The 22,047-nt window shown below is 35.8% G+C and overlaps 1 protein-coding gene across 1 annotated transcript; it reads left to right on the forward strand.

Moving 5' to 3' along the window:
* Window positions 1–232: 232 nt before the first annotated feature.
* LOC137405507 (transmembrane and coiled-coil domain-containing protein 4-like) lies at window positions 233–21,885 on the forward strand. Its single transcript, XM_068091798.1, has 16 exons — window positions 233–414; window positions 614–758; window positions 1,187–1,244; window positions 1,466–1,610; window positions 2,373–2,502; window positions 3,659–3,756; window positions 5,493–5,636; window positions 7,856–7,978; window positions 9,225–9,386; window positions 11,147–11,283; window positions 12,363–12,565; window positions 12,793–12,910; window positions 15,552–15,693; window positions 18,738–18,899; window positions 20,309–20,419; window positions 21,183–21,885. The coding sequence occupies exons 2-16, from the start codon at window positions 628–630 to the stop codon at window positions 21,488–21,490; spliced, it is 2,172 nt and encodes a 723-aa protein (XP_067947899.1). The 5' UTR covers window positions 233–414; window positions 614–627; the 3' UTR covers window positions 21,491–21,885.
* The last annotated feature ends 162 nt before the right edge of the window (window positions 21,886–22,047 follow it).

Consider the following 22,047-nt stretch of genomic DNA (forward strand, 5'->3'; position numbering starts at 1 on the left):
TCCCAATATAACATCATTAACACTAAATTCTAAAGCATTGCTATATTAGATGGAAAAGCTTGAAATTTAAGTTTGTGATGGATTTGTTCTCTCTTGGTTTTCAGTTCACAACGGAACTTTTAGCTTTGAAGCTAAAATCGTTTGGCCATATGTTGGGGGCGTAAGTACTCCGTAACGTTAATAAAAGACTAGTTGTGTAATATAATTCGCCGCGTCACATGGTTGTGGCACGGATAGTTTCCCTTAATTATGGTGTATGCATTTTACAAATAATATAATTTCATTTATGGTGTGGAAGGACAGAAAGCTCCGTTAGAATTTACAGTTATACAAGCAATGCTTTGTGCGATAGGTTAAACTGTGACCACACTGGCCGACTTTATACTGTGTTGAGACCTATTATTGCATTTATAGGTATTTCAAGATAAGATTATTTCGTTGTTGCTTCATTTGTGTTTCAGTGCATGATCGTACGTGAAATGGAATTATCATATGATCAAATTTACTCTTAACAGTGATTACTACCATGTTCTCATCATGATATTTTTGGCTGTGCCAAAGATGTACGTTGAGATTCTGTCAAGCAATGTTACTTTCCTGATGGTCTTTATAGGTTTTGCTCAAAAAATGGCTGCTGACACTTCAGTGATTTCTAGAGTAGAATCGAAAGAATTGAAGCTGTCTGCACCAGGACAATACGCCTTTGCCGGTTTAGCAGCCCATATTCTTGCGGAGCTTTACAGTGATGATGTAGAACGGTGTGTCGATCGCTTCATATTTATGTGATACATGTAGATTACTTTTGATACATTGGGATACACTAATATTAAATGTCTGGTCAACTACTGGAAAAAATTTTCTTAAAATATCACATGAACGTGGCGCATTACTGAAGCTTATTTAACTTGCTTTGTGTGACAAAATTCCCTACCAAGTTCGTCAAAATTTTGTTGTAATTTTAGGTCAAAATTGGGCTTTTGGTAGTCAATTTTTTTGATAGTGTTATTGGTAGCTGTCTTTAGGAGCATAAAAATGCAAGCTGAAAATTAAATTCGTTAAGTTTCTGTTGGAAGCTGTACTTGCAATCACAATAAATTCTTCTGTCTGTCAAAGTCATTGTGGCCTACTAACTGTGGGCTAACTGTTACCACGTGTTGCCTGAATTGAACATTTTAACTTTTTACAGTGACTTTCGTCATCGGCTTATGGAAGTCGTGAGGCAATGCATTGATCTCTCAGAATCGGTATGTATGTCTATGTAACTTTGAAACTTCAGACTTTCCTTAGCTCATGTTAAAAATGTATCACTTTATGCTTATATGAGCAAATATGACTTCTTTGCAATGAAAAGCAATAACTATTTTGATTTTGCTGTTATGATGCACTTAGATATGAAGTTAAAACAGTAGCTATAACACTTCATGTTGCGGCTCGTAGAAAGATTTCTACCCTAATGGCTTTACAGGCTATGCTGCCTCACATAGCAGTTGCTGACGGCGAGTATGACACTAAACCTGAGCCTCTCATTGATTTGTTATTGGAGGAGAAAGTCATCGAAGAAAATCCGCTGTCTCTTCTCAGCAGTTTTTTAATGAACACTATTGCTGATGGTAGGCGTATTGTTTGTACTTCTTCAACAGTTTGTAAAGTGCCTCTCTGCTGCTTGCCTAACTTTATTTTAGCTCTGGTTTGTCATAAGCACAGGCATTGGTTTAAATCATTGCTGTAGCTTGTGATAAAGTGTTCCTTTTTGTCAAGTTGTATTAGTTATAATACTAATAGGAAGAATAACAATATTCACCTAGTCAATAGTAATTTTATAATATTAATAATGTTTGGTTCCTAGTGCTGTGGTTGTCTTCATTCAGTTGTAATCTGATCTGCATTACAACTGTTGATCTGATGTATACAAACTATTAAATTTTGAGCTAATTTTTGCCATGCTAAGCCTTTTTTTGAAGCAGATGTCAAGTCTATGAAGATTAGTATTTCTATCAATGATTTGAAACTCATGGAGCTCTCAGGTTGTAAGTTAGTAGGTGCTGTAATTGCAAATCAGATGTACCTCGTACATCGCAATAAGTAATGCTGAAATGAGTTGCTATAAAGGGTTTGTGTTTTACTCAAAAAACTTTCATGAGAATAGATCATGAATTCAAGATATGTTACGCTGCAACATTTATTGGATGAATATGATCTTTTCCTCACATTATTTGTATTTGAAGCTAAGTTTCGGTCATGTTTACATGTTTTATTTGTAAAAAGTATTAATTTAATCTCTTCTGTTACATATTATATGCCTATTTCTTGTAGTCAGAAAATTATAAAATCATTTTTGGCTTTATTCTATGAATAAAAACATTTACCTACAGGCAAATATGATGCTAGGGTGCGAGTTATATTGGAGCAGATCTGCTGGCTCCTACGAGTCGACCTCAAGTCTGTGGAGGATATCGAAGAACAGATCCTAGAGATTCTCAAGAGTGCTGAGGAACTGAGTCCGTAAGTTCCTTACTTAAACTTGTGGCATGTCATATTAAAATGGCGATTTTTCAGTTTAAAGTACGCTATGCTGCTGTCAGTCATGTTGGTTTTGAAAATTTGTGAAGCTTTTTACAAGATTTTTAATATAAAAAGGCATTGCTTCGCCAAGTGATCAGAAATGGCTGCAAATCTTTCATTGTAACCAGATTTGCAGGATCACTCTGAGACAAGAAGCTTTAAAAGTAATTGTAATGGGAAAGGTGTAGTATGCTGCATCCATTTAATCATTCTTACAGCCTTGTTTTAAGGTTGTTGACGGGCAGTTCATAAATGAGGTGTCTAATAACTTCTCCTGATATGCGGTTGATTTACTGCTTTACAATCACAGAATTTAATTCAAGTCTTATGTTGAAAGCGACTGCTTCGAACATAAATGTGATTTATACGATTATCATATTTTTTTTTAATGGTATTAGAAGTTTTTGCGTTATCCATTTGTCTGGCATGTAGTTTAGACTTACTAATATTGAAAATAATTATTACGGTTTGATGACTGTTTTAATGGATGTACAACTTGCACCATATATTTTCCATTTAAGTGAAGTGTTTTTCAGCATGGGCTGCCCTATCAGCTGGTAAGAAATGCTGTAGTTCTCTATATATTACACTTAGTTGTTATATGTCTGTCAGTGTGTACATATCTAAGCTCTCTATTCTGTCATAGAACATGTCTTATTATTATCATTCGGTTTGCCGGCTCATTATGTAGTAGAGTATTCTAGTCTATCTGTATCCGTTTGCTTTAGCATTTGTCACTAACTCAGTCCCCATTCGTAGCTCTACGCACTATTCAAGGGAATTATTATTAAAATATTGCAGGTGCTGGTTTTTCGGTAAGACACTGTTGTCTGCTCTCTCTCTAGCTTTAGTTGCAAAAATGTCAAACTCCTAGCTGAGCAATAATATTAAAATTATGTTCAGTTTCATTGACTGTGCACTGGGTCATCATTATTCATATTTTCATTGACCTACTCGATTTTGAACCTACAACCTTGTTTTAACGTTTAATCATCTAGCTTGTTGTCAATGGATATGACCCTACAATCTGTTTCATGTTCATTACAGATCATCTTGTTGTCTAATCTTGTACTGTTAAGAATGATGTATTTTAAAGAGAAGAGAAAGAAAAGGCTGCCAAGAAGGCTAGAAATAAGAAGATAGGCCGGGGCATTGCGATCGGAGTAGCAACTGTAATCGGAGGCACGGTTGTAGGTAAGCTTTCTGCTCGAGTTAAGGAGTGAAGATGCAAGAGTGCTTTATTGTATTAAGGTTAAGTTGCAAGTAAGTGGGAGCAGCCGTGGTCTGATCAGTTGGAATGTTGCCAGTGGTTAGTGGATAGGGCGCAGGCATATAATCAATAGGTCAGTGGTTCGAGTCACATTAGGATCATTGGTGGTGTTAAGAAGGCCATCCAACTACAATTTCTTCTGCGCGAAATTTGGTCGGGTCATCTGCGCTCCAGCGTACAGGAGGAAAGTAGCTAGCAACCCTGCAGGACCAAAAACAAAACCCGACTAACAACGGAAAAGCTCCTCTGCGAGCCAACGGCCAGCTAGCTAAAGAGATGTTTTCATAAAAAAAAAACACCTAACACAAGGAAATGCGAACCACTGTTGAAACCTGCCAAGAAATGTTACGGTTATAGGAAGTGGGGGAGAACCATGATTTCCTATGTCCTCACAAACACGGCACTCAGAAAGAGAGAGAGGAGGTCAAGTTATTTCTGTTTATGGTGACTGTTTGATGTGAGCTAATGTCAACGACCCTCGTTATGACTCAAACCTTTTTCACCTTCGAAAGCTCTGCTATGCATGATCGATTTACTCCTCCGTGGCTGAGTTGGAATATTATTAAAACAGAACCTGTTCAAGATTCTTAGACCCACCTGTGTATGAACAGAATGTTAAGATAGATACCTATGATTTAATTTTTTATTTGATTTATCTATAGATCTCTCTCCAAATTTAAACTATAGACCAAAACTTTAATCATGAATGCATATAGACTCATTAGGTAATCATATTCATTTAATGCTATTTAGCTTAATAATAGTTTTTAACTGTTGTTTTATTACCTTTTTACCATGTATTGTTTACAAATCCCTGAAAAAATTGTATCCACACTAATAAATGCCATTTTGTCTTTGTGTGTCTGTTAATCTGCGTCTGTTAGTCTGCGTCTGTTAGTCTGCGTCTGTTAGTCTGCGTTTGTTAGTCTGTGTCTGTTAGTCTGCATCTATTAGTCCGCGTCTGTTAGTTTGCGTCTGTTATTCTGCGTCTGTTAGTCCGCGTCTGTTAGTCCGCGTCTGTTAGTCTGCATTTGTTAAGGTGTGTCTGTTAGTCTGCGTTTGTTAAAGTGTGTCTGTTAGTCTGCGTCTGTTAAGGTGCGTCTGTTAAGGTGTGTCTGTTAGTCTGCGTCTGTTAGTCCGCGTCTGTTAAGGTGTGTCTGTTAGTCTGCGTCTGTTAGTCCGCGTCTGTCAGTCCGCGTCTGTTAGTCCGCGTCTGTTGATATGCGTCTGTTAGTCTGCGTTTGTTAAGGTGCGTCTGTTAGTTTGCGTATGTTAGTCTGCATCTGTTAATCTGTGTTTGTTAAGGCGCAAACATACTAGGTAATATTCAGTGTGATATCGCGCTGGGTGGCGCGAATCTGCGCTAGAACTCGCTCAGCGAGCTCACGCGGAGCGATAACACTAGACATTCTCTATCACAACTTTATGGCGCTCGAGATGCATTTTGATTGGTTGGTTTTTTCCTGAGTGCACTTTTGTCTGTGATGCAATAACTGTTATTAAGGTAAAATGTTTAGTTGGAACATTGGTCATGCATGTGGGAGAATGAGTGATATTTATGTAAGTCATTAACAGATGATTGAAGGTTTTTCTTGTAACCAAATCTTGTACATCCCTTTCTCAAGTTCTCTGTCTATTTCTACTTCATTCATTCTCACAGGAGTCACTGGTGGGTTAGCAGCTCCTCTTATAGCCTCAGGTCTTGGAGTCATTATTGGCACTGCAGGAGGGGCTGCTCTGGCCACTACAGCAGGAGTGGCTGTCATCGGTTCTTTGTTTGGGGCAGCTGGAGCGGGCCTTGCAGGTGTGTTGGTCTTCTAGCTTCTTATTAAATCATGTTCTTTAGACAAGTACAGTAATACCTTGAGATATGAGCGTAATATGTTCCAGGACCGAGTTCATTGGCCAATTCACTCATATCTCAAATCGTTTTTCTTATATAAAATAACAAAATACAAATTAATTCATTCCCACCTGCTGAGAAAACATCTAAAAACAGGATCTTACAATTTAAAAACATACTTTTAGTTGTTTTAATTCACCATCTGTGCTCGCTTTTTGACTTTTCACCTTCACTGTTAGCCGTTTTCGTAAGCAACTTTTCGCATACTCGGCCACTTTGCAGCCATATCAAGAACCATTTCGTATGCTCATATCTCAAATTTGTCTCATATCTCAAGGCAAAAAGTTGCTTGGCATTCTCCTCTTATCTCAAATTTGTCGCATGTTGGGACGCTTGTATCTCAAGGTACTCCTGTAAGAAAGTTGTTTGTGTTTTTTTCTTATTATAGGTTTCCTTGTAGGTATAAAACCAACAACCTGCTTTAAGCAACTCATTTTTTAGTTAAAAAAGAAAATGATTTTAAAGCCCACTTATGATTTGTCTTAGCTGGCGTGTGAGCATTTGGCATTACCCCAGGCGAAATAGCAGCCAGTAGAAAGCATTTAACACGTATGACAACTAAATATGTACGTAGCAAACAGCCCTCTTTGTAAGTTTGTCATTTTGTTTTCTAAAACAGATAGCGTGAAATAACAAACAGCTTGAACCTGCATGGCACAAGCAACGTATGTAACCATAGCAACCGATATAGGTCATCAGTTGTTTCTGTTTGAGCTGGAATGACTTTTCGTTATATATCACTTTCAGTTTGAGTTTGCTACAATATCCCACAGCTATAGCTAACACAACTATTTCAATTTCATGGCTAAATTCCTTTTCTTCATGTACATTGCTACCCGAGCTATCTAAACTTACTATGTGTGTATCAAACTACTAGCCACATATAATGTTTCATTTGTAATCCGTGCTTACAAGATTTGATTGTTTTATTACCATGAGTTCAACAGGTTTGGTGCAAGCTAGAAATTATGAGTATAATTAAGTTAGTAAAATAACATCAATTAAACGCTACTAATAATCATCAAATAATGTTACAAATTAAATCACATGTATCTTGGAACGCTAGCTGAAACCTGGAGCAGCTTGTTTAGATAACATTCCATCATGCTATTTTTGTCAGAATTAGATGCTAGTTGAAGTTGTAAAGAATAAGTGGTGTAAAACACAAAACAATACAGAAACTGCAAAGCATTTGAATGTGAATCAGATTCATTAGATGGAGATTGGAAACAAGAGAAGACAATAAAGAATTCCTCAAACCATTCATTTTTCATGTACATGAAGTTTTTTTGTTGAAGATTGTCATACAACAATCTTTTCTAGGCTTGAGGATGGTCATACGACAATAAGATTGGCGTATGACAATCTTATTGTCTGATTGATTCTGATATGGATAAATAACTATGATTCCTTTTAATATTATTTTTTTATCATTAATTATACATGTACTTATAATAAATGATACTTTTGGATTTTTCCTTGCTGCAATGTAAATACATGGACAAGAAAACTCCTGAATATTTATACTTCTGCTGTATAACAATTAATGGATCGTGTATCTTAGTACTTATAATAACATGGAAGCATGTATAAGAAGGCATAGAGACACAATTAAATGTGTATACATGTTTGATTTGGCCATAATTGACCATGAACGTATCAAAGATGTTGAGTTAGTGTCTGATACGGCCATGTCTATGTCTGCTGATTGGTGTCTGATACGGCCATGTTTATGTCTACTGGTTGGTGTCTGATACGGCCGTGTCTATGTTTACTGATTGGTGTCTGATATGTCCATGTCTACTGGTTGGTGTCTGATACGGCCATGTTTATGTCTGCTGATTGGTGTCTGATTCGACCATGTTTATGTCTGCTGATTGGTGTCTGATACGGCCATGTTTATGTCTACTGGTTGGTGTCTGATACGGCCATATTTATGTTTACTGATTGATGTCTGATACGGCCATATTTATGTCTACTGTTTTTGAATTATAAGATGAGTTTAGTCTTACACAGATTCTGCAGTGGACCAGCTGCCATTAATTCTACAAGCCTTTATGATGAAGAAAGTGTATGTTGTTACAAATATAAAGATAACAGGTTTGTTTCCAATCTTTCAGGCTATAAGATGAAGAAAAGAGTTGGAGGTGTAGAACAATTTGAGTTTGAGCTGCTCACTCCTGGCTCACAGATGTCTCTAACCGTGGCTATCAGTGGTTGGGTTACTTCCAAGGGAGAGGAAGGTAAGTCTCATTTACATTTCTGGATGATTTGAGAAAGTTGGTCTGGCTATAACCTGTCTGTAGAAAAAATGTAGTTACTGGGATAAAAGTTGCTCTGTTGAAGCACTGTTAGCATGTATCACTATCCGGCAACATAGTGTATGAAGCTATTAAAGTCTATATCTGTCTATGTAGCTATTTGCAGTGCCGGTATGTAATATGTTGTATTGTGTTGTATTCCCGTTTCTATATTTACTTAATATGTTTTGTATATTTTCATAAACATGACTTTAAGCATGGATATGGTTGGGTTAGATTTGTCATTTATCAATCAGTCGTTTGATAAATGACAAATCTAACCCAACCATCACTACTCGGATACTACAATCTTCTAGAAATGACAGTTCTTGAACTGTCCTTTTTGAAGTTGTCTCCTATCGGCACAATGAAATATAACAACACTAGAACAACCATTAAATCTTCAAACCCAAATGGCTAATTGACTAAACCCTAATTGACTTGTAGACTAGTAAAATTAGCTTGTAGACAAGTTAGTGTAGTCAGTGTTGTGTGGTTAGGAGGAATCACATTCTATCATGTGTTTAATAATGATGCATATTGACTCAGTGAATTTTTCACAAAGTAAGCTTCTAACTTTGGCAGTTTATGTAAAACCATGCAAGTACACCAATTGTCCAAATCAATGCTGTTTTCTCATAGTATTTCGGTACATTTTCCATTTCTGCTACTACAGGCTTTCAGATCGATATAGGCCGCAGTTAGAGGGGGATCACAACTCCTGCTGTTTATTACAAGTTGACTATTTTAATGCATATTTTAATTTTTATGCCTTTTTATGAGAGTGTTGATAATTGGCTTTTTTTCACTTTCACAAGTTTGTTGTCTACACTGTTGTCGTACAGCACGTATCCCATATTGAAACTATAACATTGTTTAGCTTACAATCAGTCTTGCATTGAAGGCTGTAGATTAGTTTGAGTTCTTCATTTGTACTAACCCAATAATAGTTTTAAGTTCAATTGACAGGGCTTCTTCATTGCCGTCTAAGGCTATTGGTTATACAGCATCGTGGGCTTATTTATAAGAGCTGTATTGGTACATGTATATCTGTTTTCTGTACTAGTCATTCATTGCATCAACAGTTACTTGTATGATTGCTGTGACCTGACGAATCATAGATGAAGGATCGTTATACCCAGGTTTTGTCAGCCAATTGTTAGTAAGGCTGCTAAAATGTATCTCATAGATTTTCGTAAGCCCTGGTTGACCTTGGACAATAGCAAAGAGCAGTACTATCTCAAGTATGAAGGAAAGTATTTGCAAGAGCTCGGCAAGTCACTTGACCGTCTCTCTAAAATGGCTGTTACTCAGGCCGTAACTGAAACCTTGAAATACACAGCGTTAAACAGTGAGTTGTAGCATCTCTTACTTGTGATTTTTATATGTGACTTATTATTATCCAATTATTTTGAAATTTGTTGAGCCTGTTTGCATCTAGAAACAAATGCTCATTGATTTTTTTGATATTCATTTGAAGCATTTTAACTGACTGAAATTTACCTCGATTCTAACTCTCATTTTTAAAAATAACTATGATCTCCACCAGTCATTTTATGGTATGTATTAAGAATAGTGCATAATTGTTTAAAAAATGCAAGTTAGTTTGTTAAAGCTGCAACTATTAAAAGTCTATTTCCATAGTAAAGATCTTTTGCTAGAACATATGTCTAGAACATCTCAGCAATACATCTGCGCAGGCCCCGATAACGTTTAATGAACTTAGCACGAGATTTGCCCTTAAATGACAGACCTCACCCAGACAGCGCAGAAAGTTGTTTCTTTTCGTAACGCTAGCAACTAGTTGAAAGAGTTAATAAGTAAATGAAGTGATGAAGGGAGATATATGGGTAAATGAAGGGAGATGTATGGGTAAATGAAGGGAGATGTATGGGTAAATGAAGGGAGATGTATGGGTAAATGAAGGGAGATGCATGAGTAAATGTAGGGAAATGTATGGGTTAATGAAGGGAAATGTATGGGTAAATGAAGGGAGATGTATGGGTAAATGTAGGGAGATGCATGGGTGAATGTAGGGAGATGTATGGGTTAATGAAGGGAAATGTATGGGTTAATGAAGGGAGATGTATGGGTAAATGAAGGGAGATGTATGGGTAAATGTAGGGAGATGCATGGGTAAATGAAGGGAGATGTATGGGTAAATGTAGGGAGATGCATGGGTGAATGTAGGGAGACGTATGGGTTAATGAAGGGAGATGTATGGGTTAATGAAGGGAAATGTATGGGTAAATGAAGGGAGATGTATGGGTTAATGAAGGGAGATGTATGGATTAATGAGGGGAGATGTATGGATAAATGTAGGGAGATGTATGGGTAAATGAAGGGAGATGTATGGGTTAATGAAGGGAGATGTATGGGTTAATGAAGGGAGATGTATGGGTAAATAAGCCCGTTCCAACTGAGCTGTTGCTTCAAATGAACTAAAATTTAGTGATTTCTTAACAATACGGTAGTAGCAGATTGTTTCACAAGAGCATGGTCCATCAAGACCAAGAATGACAACATTATTTGTGCATGCAAATTTATTATATTTGGTGTTACTGGTTCTACAATTGCAAATTACTTTTTCTTTTTATTCCTCAGTTATTTTATTGTAAAGTAGCATCACACCAATGACGTCATGATGTTCCTTGAAATGCAACATAAACTCTACATTTGTGTACAATATTTGTTCACCATTTTTTTGCTTTAAAATAATTGCAAATAACAAACAAATAATTGCATTTGACAATTGTGTTATCTTGGAGCTCTTTTTGTTCTTGATGTTCATGAATACCTGTAGACATTTGTCAGATGGCCAGTTGTTCTTGGTATTCATGAACACCTAAAAACACTTGTCTGAAAATTTGCTTCCCATGTAATTGTGGTCGTACTTTTCTCATTTTGTTAAAAATCTTTGTAAATTTAAAGTAAACTGAAAAACTTAAAAAAATTTACATTCATTTTAGTTTAGTTTATGCATTGTCATTTGACCTGTAAGCAATTGTCAGAAGACTTGTGACCCTTTGTATTTATGAGCACCTGTAAACACTTGTCAAAGGTTTTCCCAGTTTGGTTATGATAAGCCTTAGCTTTAATCTCTTATCGTAGCTCTCCTCGCTGCTATCGCTTGGCCATCAGCCATGCTGTCTCTTGCCTCTGTCATTGATAACCCTTGGCATGTTTGTACGAAAAGGGCTGAGAACACTGGTAAACAATTGGCTGAGGTGCTCGCAAACAGAGAGCAGGTAAGTTGGCCATGTTTTCTGCCATCTTTCATTATTCTAGCCATCTTACGATTAGTGCTGACATAATATCTGGGCTATTAACATAACATAATAACATGCTCATTTACCATTCACAGCATTTTTAATAAGTCATGTCAATTAATAGCAAACAAACTAAATGAATTTCAGCAATAATTTGCTTTAATTTTGGCTAAATACAATATTTTAGCAACATTTTACAATCACAACATAGACAAGATTATTGCAAAACTTTTAAATATCAACCGAAGACAGCTACAGGGTAATATAGTTTATGAACAATTAGTGAGTTTTGTCAGCTGGAAGTTGGCTAATCAATATTCTCATTTATTGAAGCAAAGTATGCATTTATAGAATTAACAGTATGAGTATAGAGAACAAGATTAAATTAAATGACACTTTCTCTAGATGTCACTGTTTTACTCAAAAAATTCCTCTTAGCATCAGCATGGTGTTGAGAGCTTGCCTCGCTATTTTTTTATATTTTAAAAATCATGGTAGTGTATGTGTATTTTATAGACCATAGGTGATTGAAATTGTATTATTATTATTATACTGTCATTATAATGGCACCCTCGTGTTATAGGTTTCATGTATATTCTAACTAGTTCCTCGCTGCCACTAGCAGGTCGGTCACAGCTGATGATTTTAAGGAGCCAAAATAAGGCCAAAAATACTTCATAAATATTCGCATGTATTATGTTGCTCTTGAAAGTAAACACAAAGCGAGTGACAGGGAAAATGTTCGTTTAAAGATGAAAATTATCCAACTAGCTTCTAAAGTTGGCTCCCATATATTTATTTAACCTTTCTATTTGTGAAAAGATTGATAATTGTTGGACCTCCCCTCTATGTCATCCAACTTTGTGTATTTCTTGTCCTTGTGGGCATAACAAATCCTTATTCTTTCTTTTTAAATAACTTTTTTTCCATATTGCACGTGAGTTAGTAGAAGGACACCTCTGATTAATTGTCCTCATACCTGATACAGTTGAATAGCACTTGTTTCTACTTACCGAGGATTAGAGCTCAGACAATGCCGCTTCATATTTATGTTATAGGGTCATCGTCCAGTTACACTGATTGGATTTAGTCTCGGTGCAAGAGTAATATTTCACTGTTTGCGGGCATTAGCGGAGCACCCGCGTGGTGCAGGAATAATAGAAAATGCCTATTTGCTTGGTGCACCAGTCTCTGGAAATGTGGCAGACTGGAAACCTTTCTCAAAGGTCGTTGCTGGAAAGATTGTCAATGCCTATATCAGGTTTGTTTAATATCCACTGCATATTCTACATGTGGTAGGCCATTGCTTCTTGCTCTTGTATTTATAATGGCGACAATTGTTCCAGGGTGTGTAGTCGTTATCATTGCAGAATTTATCATTGCAGTAGTGTATCGTTGGTAGTGTATCATTGCAAAAGAATGTTTGTTTTTTTGTCTACGAGCGCTACTTGTGCCAGATAAGGAGTAGTGGCTGGTGTGTTATTACAGGAATGACTGGATCCTCAAGTTCCTATACAGAACAGCCTCTGCACAACTCACCATTGCTGGTACCAAGCCGGTCGAATGGGATGATAGAAGGATGGTGAACATGGATTTAACTAACGTTGTAAGCTGACAGATTTTAATTAAACTGTGATCAGTAGTAACTGGCAGTATGTCTTCTAGTCATAGTAGTGACTGTGATATGGCTAGTAGTAAGCACAGTTGAGCCTCGATGTACGAGTTTACTTCACTGGTATACCAATCAACTCGTTTGTCAATAAAAATGATTCCAATTTAAATATCTGAAATCGAATTATTGCATGCTGAACCTGAAAAAACATTCTATTATCACTGCAACATATGAAGATAAACATGCTTTAAAATATTGAAGGTTGACTTGCAACATAATTCGTAACATAATATGCGGAAATGTGATTACAAGCTCTTATAAGCTCAAAAACGAAAAGGCGCTGTAGATTGGAATCAGTTTATTTCTCTGACGTTGTCATTACATTTGGTTGTTGTTTCGTCACGCGATGTTCTCACGTGAATTGAAAGGCCAATAAAAAGCTCAATATAAAACTTATCGTAGCACTAGTTTATGACAAACACTTTGGGTTTTACCGAAGACCCCGTCGTATTAAATGTAGATGCTCGCTACTTGACAGTTTTGTTTCGACTTTGTCTAATTGTCAAGTCGTAATCTGATCATGTGACCCAATACTTAGCAAATAATTTCTGCAGCACTTTTCGATTATCACAGCTGACCAACAGGCTTGTCATGATTATCAGACAATGATATGTACTCCTTGAGCTAAGGTTAAAAAATTAAACAAGTTTTTAAGGTAAGTTATAAGATATCAGTGCTAAAAGTGACAGCATTACGATGATGATAAAACAGACGCGTAAGAACAATAGACATGGTTTGATTGAATGCGTGAAGTATATTTGTGAAAATATTCCGCCGAATGAGGTTGCTTGAAAGTGTAAACAGAAACCATCTTGTACAACTACATCCCATTTGAGCCGTTTTGGAAAGAAATTTTAATCTACGGCGGTTTTGTGATGGCTGCGATTAACTGTTCGTTTTTGAGCTTTTAAGAGCTTGTAATCACATTTCCACATATTTTGCACCTACAACACAGCAGAGTAAGACATGGTGAACCTTTTGATACCAAATAACTGTAATGTGAATTTTGTTGCAAGTCAACCTTTAAGCATATTAATCCATGATGCCGCAGGTAGCCCACCTGGCTTAATGGGTAAGAGTGCTGCCTCCAGAACTAGGGGTATCGAGTTCAAATCCAGTACGAAGTGCTTTTGTCATTGCCAAAACTTTATCTCCATGACTGCACACTTGACAGACCAACAGACAAACACTGAGGTTTATATAAGATGTATGTATATAGGTAAAACAAAAAGTTGATAGAAAAATAGTCTAGCTTTATCTTAACAACGCTGCTGATTGAGGTGGAGTGTCCTGTTGCCATGGTACTTGGTAACTAATGATAGCAATTGATTCTTTATTGTCTGAATGAACAATCTTTGCATTTGCAGAAAAAAACAAAATAAGTTTTGTTAACATGAACTTGGAATTTTTCTTATGTTCAAAGGCGATACATATTATAAAAGTCCTTCAGTTGTAATGTTTCGCAAGGTCAATTACTCGCACACCAGGATCATGTTTTCTGATTACTTCTTGCCTTATTTCTATCAACCTTGTTTGCTCATCACTTTACACTTGCTGATGGCACACGGAAAAATTACTTACTTGCACTATTGCATTATATAAAAAGGGAGCTCTTAATGCAGATGGAGTGCTGTGCGATATGACACCACATGCCAAAACGATATATTGGCCCTGTGAGCTATCTATGTCGTTCAGTATCGAAACTTTGGATTTATGCTCTCTCGATATAGATTATTGCGACGTTTCACCAACAAACATAAACACCAGGGCGATAATCGTGTCCAAATGCAAAAAAATTAGGAGTTGTCTTTTCTCTCTAACTTTAATTAAGCAACTTTTATGAAACTTTTTTCTACCTTGCTGGTCCGTTTCTAGAGGATTCTCAAAGATAAAGGAAATTCGCGGGCTCGCAAATGAGTTATACAGATAAGTTATAATACAGATATTTATCGTCTTAACATGATATCGAAAACGTCGATATACCCGATTAAAAAATTGACTTACAAAACGCCCCAAAATGATGTCTTCTCACCCATCACTTTACCGTGTATGGCTGCTACATGTATGGCTGCTACATGTATGACTGCTACATGTATGGCTGCTACATGTATGGCTGCTACATGTATGGCTGCTACATGTATGGCTGCTACATGTATGGCTGCTACATGTATGGCTGCTACATGTATGGCTGCTACATGTATGGCTGCTACATATATGGCTGCTACATGTATGACATGACATACATGCCATACATGTAGCAGCACTTACCTTTAAACAACACCTCATACATATTGTTTTTGCTCGTATGGCGAACAAAAATTTGTCCTGAATCATAGCTTATATATTTTCCTATATTGAATTGATCGTAAGTTGAGGGTTAACTAGACGAGACTATATGATAGTAGCCGTTTGGCTATTTAATAATGGTAATTAGAAGGATAGCTGCTAGCAACGCTATGCATATTATACCTGTTGAAACTTGACAAAACTTCGTAGGTCATAAACCAAATTTTCCATTTTGTAACTAAAATTGAATGGATATAATAAATGCTGATTAAACCCGTTAAACTTTCAGGTAAATGGTCATATGGATTATATGAAAAAGATGACAGTTGTATTAGAAGCTGTTGGAATTCACACAAAGCCGCTTCCGACAACATTCTCTTCATACTCGGTGAGGAGTGATAGTCCACTGCCTCTACCAGCTCCAACAGAAGGTAATTATAATGAGGTGTTTCCACCTATAGATTTCTTTACCTTTGTCAACTATGAATGGTTGAAGAATCTTCTATAGGTTTGAAATTAGAAGCGAAAACATCTAAAAACCTGCTGAAGGTCTTTTCAAATTTATGAAGGCACATCGAGCAGTATTCAATGTTGGTGCAGTACCTGTTGCCATTTGAAAAGTTCAGGAAGGCACCCATCAATTAATTCACTACGAAAAGAGAAGTATAGGGTTTAATTATCTTATTACTGAAACACATAATTAAAAATTATAGCAAAAAGTTTTTTGAAAGAATGTGTTTGGTATTTTAGTTATCTCACACTGGTATATTTATCTAAACCTTATAATAAAAAATTTTGTCACGAAACCTTTACACCTAGGATGAAGTTGCATTTTTAATGTATGATGGCGTGGGTAATAAGAGTTGTGTGTCCCTGAATGAAAAATTTACAGAAAGATTTATGACTTTTCACACTCCTTTCACACCGATTTTTACACTATAAAATTTTCATTCAGTCGTTAAAATACATATATTTCATTTCTGATGCATTGCTTATTTAACAACCTTAATGAAAAACTTCATCATAAAATAATAATGTTGCTTATTGTCTGCTCACTAGCCACTAGACTTATGCTGGTGCACTGGAAGGCTACACAATGTAACCTGTTTCTTCCTGTCTAGTTCTTTGCCTCACAGACAGTCTGTAAATCAACTCTTCTAGAAACTTTACTGATAGATTAAATGCAAGCTCTCAGGAGCTAATAGGAGCAAATCACTGACAAAACAGTAGGTATTCCCACCCAGTTACTCGAAAAAGCTCTAAGCCGGAGTTGTATTATCTCTACGAGGGAGCTGATAACTATGGTCATCTAGAAAAAAGCAGCTCATAACTGTAAATTTGCTTAACCTTAAAGTAGTGTTCGGACTCTATTTTTTAAAACACAAATGAACCTGTGCTTTCAATAAAGCTCGTTGAAAAGCTGTAAATATTTTCAAAAGCATTTACTAGTTATGAATGGGTACAATATTTTTGTTCTTTCCTATTGGATTTTTTTAGAAAACAGTCACATCCATGTCAAGATTGGTGCGATTGAAGTACAAGTTAATTTTGTTGTACAGACATCGTACGTTAGAGCACGGCCTCCTCACATTTATGTTAAGTCAAAGGGAAAAGGCTGTTGAAAATCTATATAAATCTTTAAATTTGTTTGTCAACATCTGTCCAGCTATAGCTGGTGAAGTTTTAGCAACAGAAAATCATCTTCATCGTGGATTAGAACTCACGACATTCAAATCGCAAGCCAATATATTAACAAATGCAAGTAACCATAATGCTAACCCATTCTTATCACTCCCATTGTTCTTATCATATATTGTATATCCTTTTCGCGATTGCACAGGTTAGTTGTGCACTTTTTATTATTAATTAATACGGTGTGCCCTTGGGTCATGATGCCCCTGTTATAAGGTTTTTTCACCTTACTAAATAGAAAACGATTTTTTTTTCAGAGAACTTTTTTCCTCAAAGGTAACATTGAGGACGAGTTATTTCAATTTTTTTTGTCATACAATATTAACAAAAAAATTTCTCAAATTTACAATTTGGCAGTTAGTGTACTTATTACGACGAAATAAAAAAATTTCCGATATGCTATTCGCCGAAATTCCTCCCATAACGCCTGAAAGAAATATACGATGATCGCTATTTCAGTTTAGCGTCATTCGTTAAAAGTTATAGTAAAAATAAATTCGAAAACAGATACGTTGAAAAAATTTAGCCTATGACAAAGTAGAAGTTTAGTAAAATATATAATAAAACTTATCTTTCTGTATGTGTTTAATAAGGTAAACTCATTTTAGTTAAATTCAATGTTTATGTTATACGTCTGTATCAAAGGTACGTACTTCCCACGGCACGTACTGCATGTAGTACATTTTAATGTTACATTTTCTTGCAGATCATAAACACTAAATACACTAAAGTTGTTGTAGGTACCTACAGTCATTAAGGTTAACACATTGTTTTGTTACTAATTTTTAATATGTACAGTACATACAATTTTGATCAGGGATGTTTGCATTGAATTATCACTATGGGTTTTTATAAGTCTTATCGATATTTATGATGCCAACACTGACATGAATTAAAATCATATAATTGTATACTAAATAATGTTTCATTGTAATTGTAGCAAAACAGATTTTATTTAGCCATTGCTAATTATTTCACATTCGCATTTAAATACCTTTATAGTTATTTAATTTTTTATTAATTTGTTTCAAAAAAAAATTTTTATGGTATGAAATTTAAAAGTTACAATTGTTTGAAAACCTTTGCAGTTGCTTTATTTTTTCTCTTATTTATTTGAACTTCACAAAGCACTTTTTTCATTATATGAGAATGGTAACTGTTATATGTTAAATAGAAATAAAACTTTTGTTCAAAAATTCTTATTGCCGGGCAATGCCAGGCATTCATCTAGTCATGAATAAATTGTAATACAAGTGTAAAAACTGATTAAAATTTATAGACAAAGTTCAAACGTCACGTAGTTTAGATTAGAATGAGTTACGAGACATATCTCTCTGACCATCTCTACCTACGAACCTACCCACTGCCAGGACTACATTTACATTCGCTTGTCTCCAAGGTGTAGCAATACTAATAACATATTTTTATAGAATATTGCTTCATTAATTTTTTTTACAGATAACTTTGGTTTCACATAGGCTTGTATAACGTTTTAATGCTATGTGTGTTCACTGCAGTTGTTACAGATTTTTTGACTGTGGAAGGAGTTCCAAGAATTACTGGTTTATTTAAGGAATAAACATAAGCTTCATATTGAGCTGAGATTGGCTTCATATACTAGAGCTTCCAACATACGGAAGCTCTAGTATATGAAGCCAATCTCAGAATAAGTTACCTTTTAGTGTAAATAATGTCCTGTAAATGCGTTGGTTTTGGTTGTGCCTACCCCGCAACAATAACTCACCTCTAAAATTATCTTAGCCTTACTGTGATTATTTCTTAGATCGCAAGCCATTGCTTTCAAAACCTGTTTCTTCAAAAGATACACAAGAAAATCCAAAGGATCTCATACCAACAACAAATACAGAGGGTGAAGTCTCAGGTGCTACTGAGCAAGACCAAACAACCACCAGTACATTGCCATACGAAAAACTTGAACGACAAGGTAAATATCATAGCCAGGGCCATATCCTCCTATACTGCAGCTATTGCCATGGCTGTACCATTTTTTGAGGCTCAAAATCTAGGAATTCACGTCATTTTTGCTTGATTTCATCATTTGGCTGTACTGGCGAAACTACCAAAACGTCGTTTATCGGTTGCGTGGAGAAACGGCATTTATGTCACTTTCGGTAGACGTTTATAAAGCTGCCATCTCGTGACGTTAAACAAAGGATATGAATGCTAGTAAGTTTTAAATATCATCAACAAAATATTAGTTGATAAATTAAGATATGAAACGATTTTCCGAAAGGCCTTGCTTTGTGCTAAAGAAATGCGCCTCTTTGGAAAAGAATAAAAGCTGGAAATACCAGTCAACATCGGCTCGACTTTCAAAACGGTAAAATAAAATATTATTTGATTCTCCGATGGTAAGTGATTTTTGGTGTGATTAGAATAACAATAATTCAGATGATAGAAGTGATGTAAACTTTTTAGACTTTTATTATACTTGGAATATACAGAGAAAAATGATCGTTATGGTAGCTCGCACGACAACGTTATAGCGTTGGACTCTACCTAAAGGAATGCTTCCAAGCATTTCATACAGAGACAATTGTACATGGTTGTATTTTTTTGTAGTAGTAGATATGTAAATGAATGCTTATGTACAAAAGATTTTGTTCATAGAAATAAATTTAAGTTTGAGCTATGCATGTAACATGCATAGCTCAAACTTAAATCTACTACTACTCGCTCAGTATTATAGACTATAGTATTAGTGCACTATTTTTAATATGGTGCTCTATTAATTTTACTTTTTAACTCTACAATATTATTTAATTAAATTATTTCATAGGAGACTACTCGTCTCCTACAACATTCAGCATTGTACCCGGTGATAATTCTACCTCATGCTAGCTGTGGCCAACCCCTTTATCAGCTCTCATTCACATTATATTTTTAATAAGCGTTGTTAAAGACAATCTCAATCAACAGTTTTATATTTAGAAAACTGGATTATAATGTCAAACTTGCTGTTAGAACATGTGCCCCATCAGGAGCCAAGTGTGCTAGATTTGCACCATTTTGACTAGTTATACTAAAAATTTTCCTGTGGGAGAACCCCCGGACCCCCTTCCCCCACCGAGAGGGCGCTCGGTACCCCTCTTGGACTCTCCCCGCAGTACCATTTTTAAACAGGTGGATACTGCCCTGATCATAGCACTAGTACATCGCATGTACTAGTGGTAAGCAAATTAGTTACATATGTATAGGAACAATGGCTACTTCGAACACTGAATAATAGTGAGATTTGAATCATAAATCAGCATTGTAATTTCAAACAAATTTCAATCTCCTTCACCGATCATGAATACGCTGTTATGGGTGTGCATACATGGGCTATTTTAGAAAAGAATGGGATCGTTCAAGGACCACTAAGTGACATTAAACAAGGGGAAACAACAGAATCTGATAAATCTCTACCTGAAGTGATGCACTATGAAGAACTACTTGAGCAAGGTACATGAGTATCCAGATGGTACAAACTTCACAGTTATATTCACGATTCACATTGAAACGATTTACTGATGGACTTCAAGCCTCACATTTTGCCATCAGTAATTCCCTTCTTCCACTTAGGTTTATAAAATTGAAAGATTGGTGCAGTTATATTTTATTGAAGCTTGTATGCTTAAGTCTTTTTCAAAACAATTATTTTTCATTTTATAACATTTTGTATTGCCAAATTCAGAATGGCAAAGCAATACGCTATTAGAGATGGGAAGTGGGTGTTGCATGCTTAATCGAATCTCCAAGTGCATATGGTAATACTAGATGATTGACAAGCTATCTGCTGATAACACGTGTCGAAGAAGCAGGTTTTATATTTTGGCGAGTTTTATTTGTATTGACTGCATTTATTGATATATTTCTATTGTTTTTTATATTTATGTTAAAAATATCATTGCTCGTGACCTCTTAAAATATTGAGGCCATTATTGAAATCTAAATCATGCCTTTTTTCATAGTAAATAACATGCATAACTGCTTAAATGCTGTGACAGACCTGTAATTAACTTCCAAATATGAGCACCTGTTTTAGGAATTACGTTTGTAGAACTTCCATTTTGTAAGCTCAACTTCACTGCTTCTCACTCCACTAATCTATTTGCATTTGCTTCCCATTAAGTTAGCCTTTTTACATTAGACATGAACGACAAGCTAGGGTGTCACCACCCACTCTAGATGGGTCACTTGCATCCACAGCACATTTGTGCTACAGGAAGCAGTCAAAGCTGCATGCCAAAAGAAACTGCCATAAAGCCAAAGAAAAAGCTAATAAAGGTGCCGAATGCTAAGATGGTCGGTTCCGAGAGGCTACTCGGAGATATCGCTACAAAGGAGAAACTTTTAGATGAAGGTAGCAATGATAGCATACTGTCTGTAGGTCATCTTAGTGCAATGTCATTGCGGGGTGGGGTAGCAGTGGGTGTCCCCGAGACCCCTCTAGCGATGAGACAAAAGCCTACAAGTTCTGGTGGTTCTGATAAAGAATCTTTAGTAACTAGCATATCAGAGGACAAAACCTGAATTTTAAAGAGTGAATAACTGGTCTTTCTAAAGCTAGACAAACACAGGGGCAAAACACTATCTCATGCAAGGATGCGCACTATCTTAGCTATGGCTGAAAATCAGATTTTAGCATTAAGATTCCCGACTCACTTAAGGTTTGCAAGATTTTCAGATTTACATTAGCTTTGTTTTCATTGATGTAGTTCTTACAATTAAGATATATGTAATAAGATCAGAATCGATGGTGATTCCTTGGGGATTTTTATTTTGTGTAAGTAAATTATTAAAAAATGTTAAGGTGCTTGCTAGAAATTAGCTGAATTTTAATGTGTGCTCAATATATGATCCCAGCAATATTTATTAGAGAGAATGTATAACAAATTATTTGTGGAAATATAGAACTATAAAACACAGTTCACATGATTTGGATTGTCATTAAAAGTGATGTATTTTTACATTTTCAACCATCATTTTGCTCAAACAGTTATCTTTTCCTTAGTTTTCAACTATGTGCAGTGCAAACACAATGTTTGGTGGATTATTTACCGACAGGTAAAAATAAAACGTCTTCATGT

The sequence above is a fragment of the Watersipora subatra genome, chromosome 9 (assembly GCF_963576615.1).
Source record: "Watersipora subatra chromosome 9, tzWatSuba1.1, whole genome shotgun sequence".
Classification (NCBI taxonomy): Eukaryota; Metazoa; Bryozoa; class Gymnolaemata; order Cheilostomatida; family Watersiporidae; genus Watersipora; species Watersipora subatra.

Coding starts and splice junctions, on each gene's coding strand:
- LOC137405507 (XM_068091798.1), top strand. CDS start 628: ATGGCTGCTGACACTTCAGTGATTTCTAGAGTAGAATCGAAAGAATTG. Junction 1,611..2,372: donor AATGAACACTATTGCTGATG/GTAGGCGTATTG, acceptor ATTTACCTACAG/GCAAATATGATGCTAGGGTG. Junction 11,284..12,362: donor TGCTCGCAAACAGAGAGCAG/GTAAGTTGGCCA, acceptor TTTATGTTATAG/GGTCATCGTCCAGTTACACT.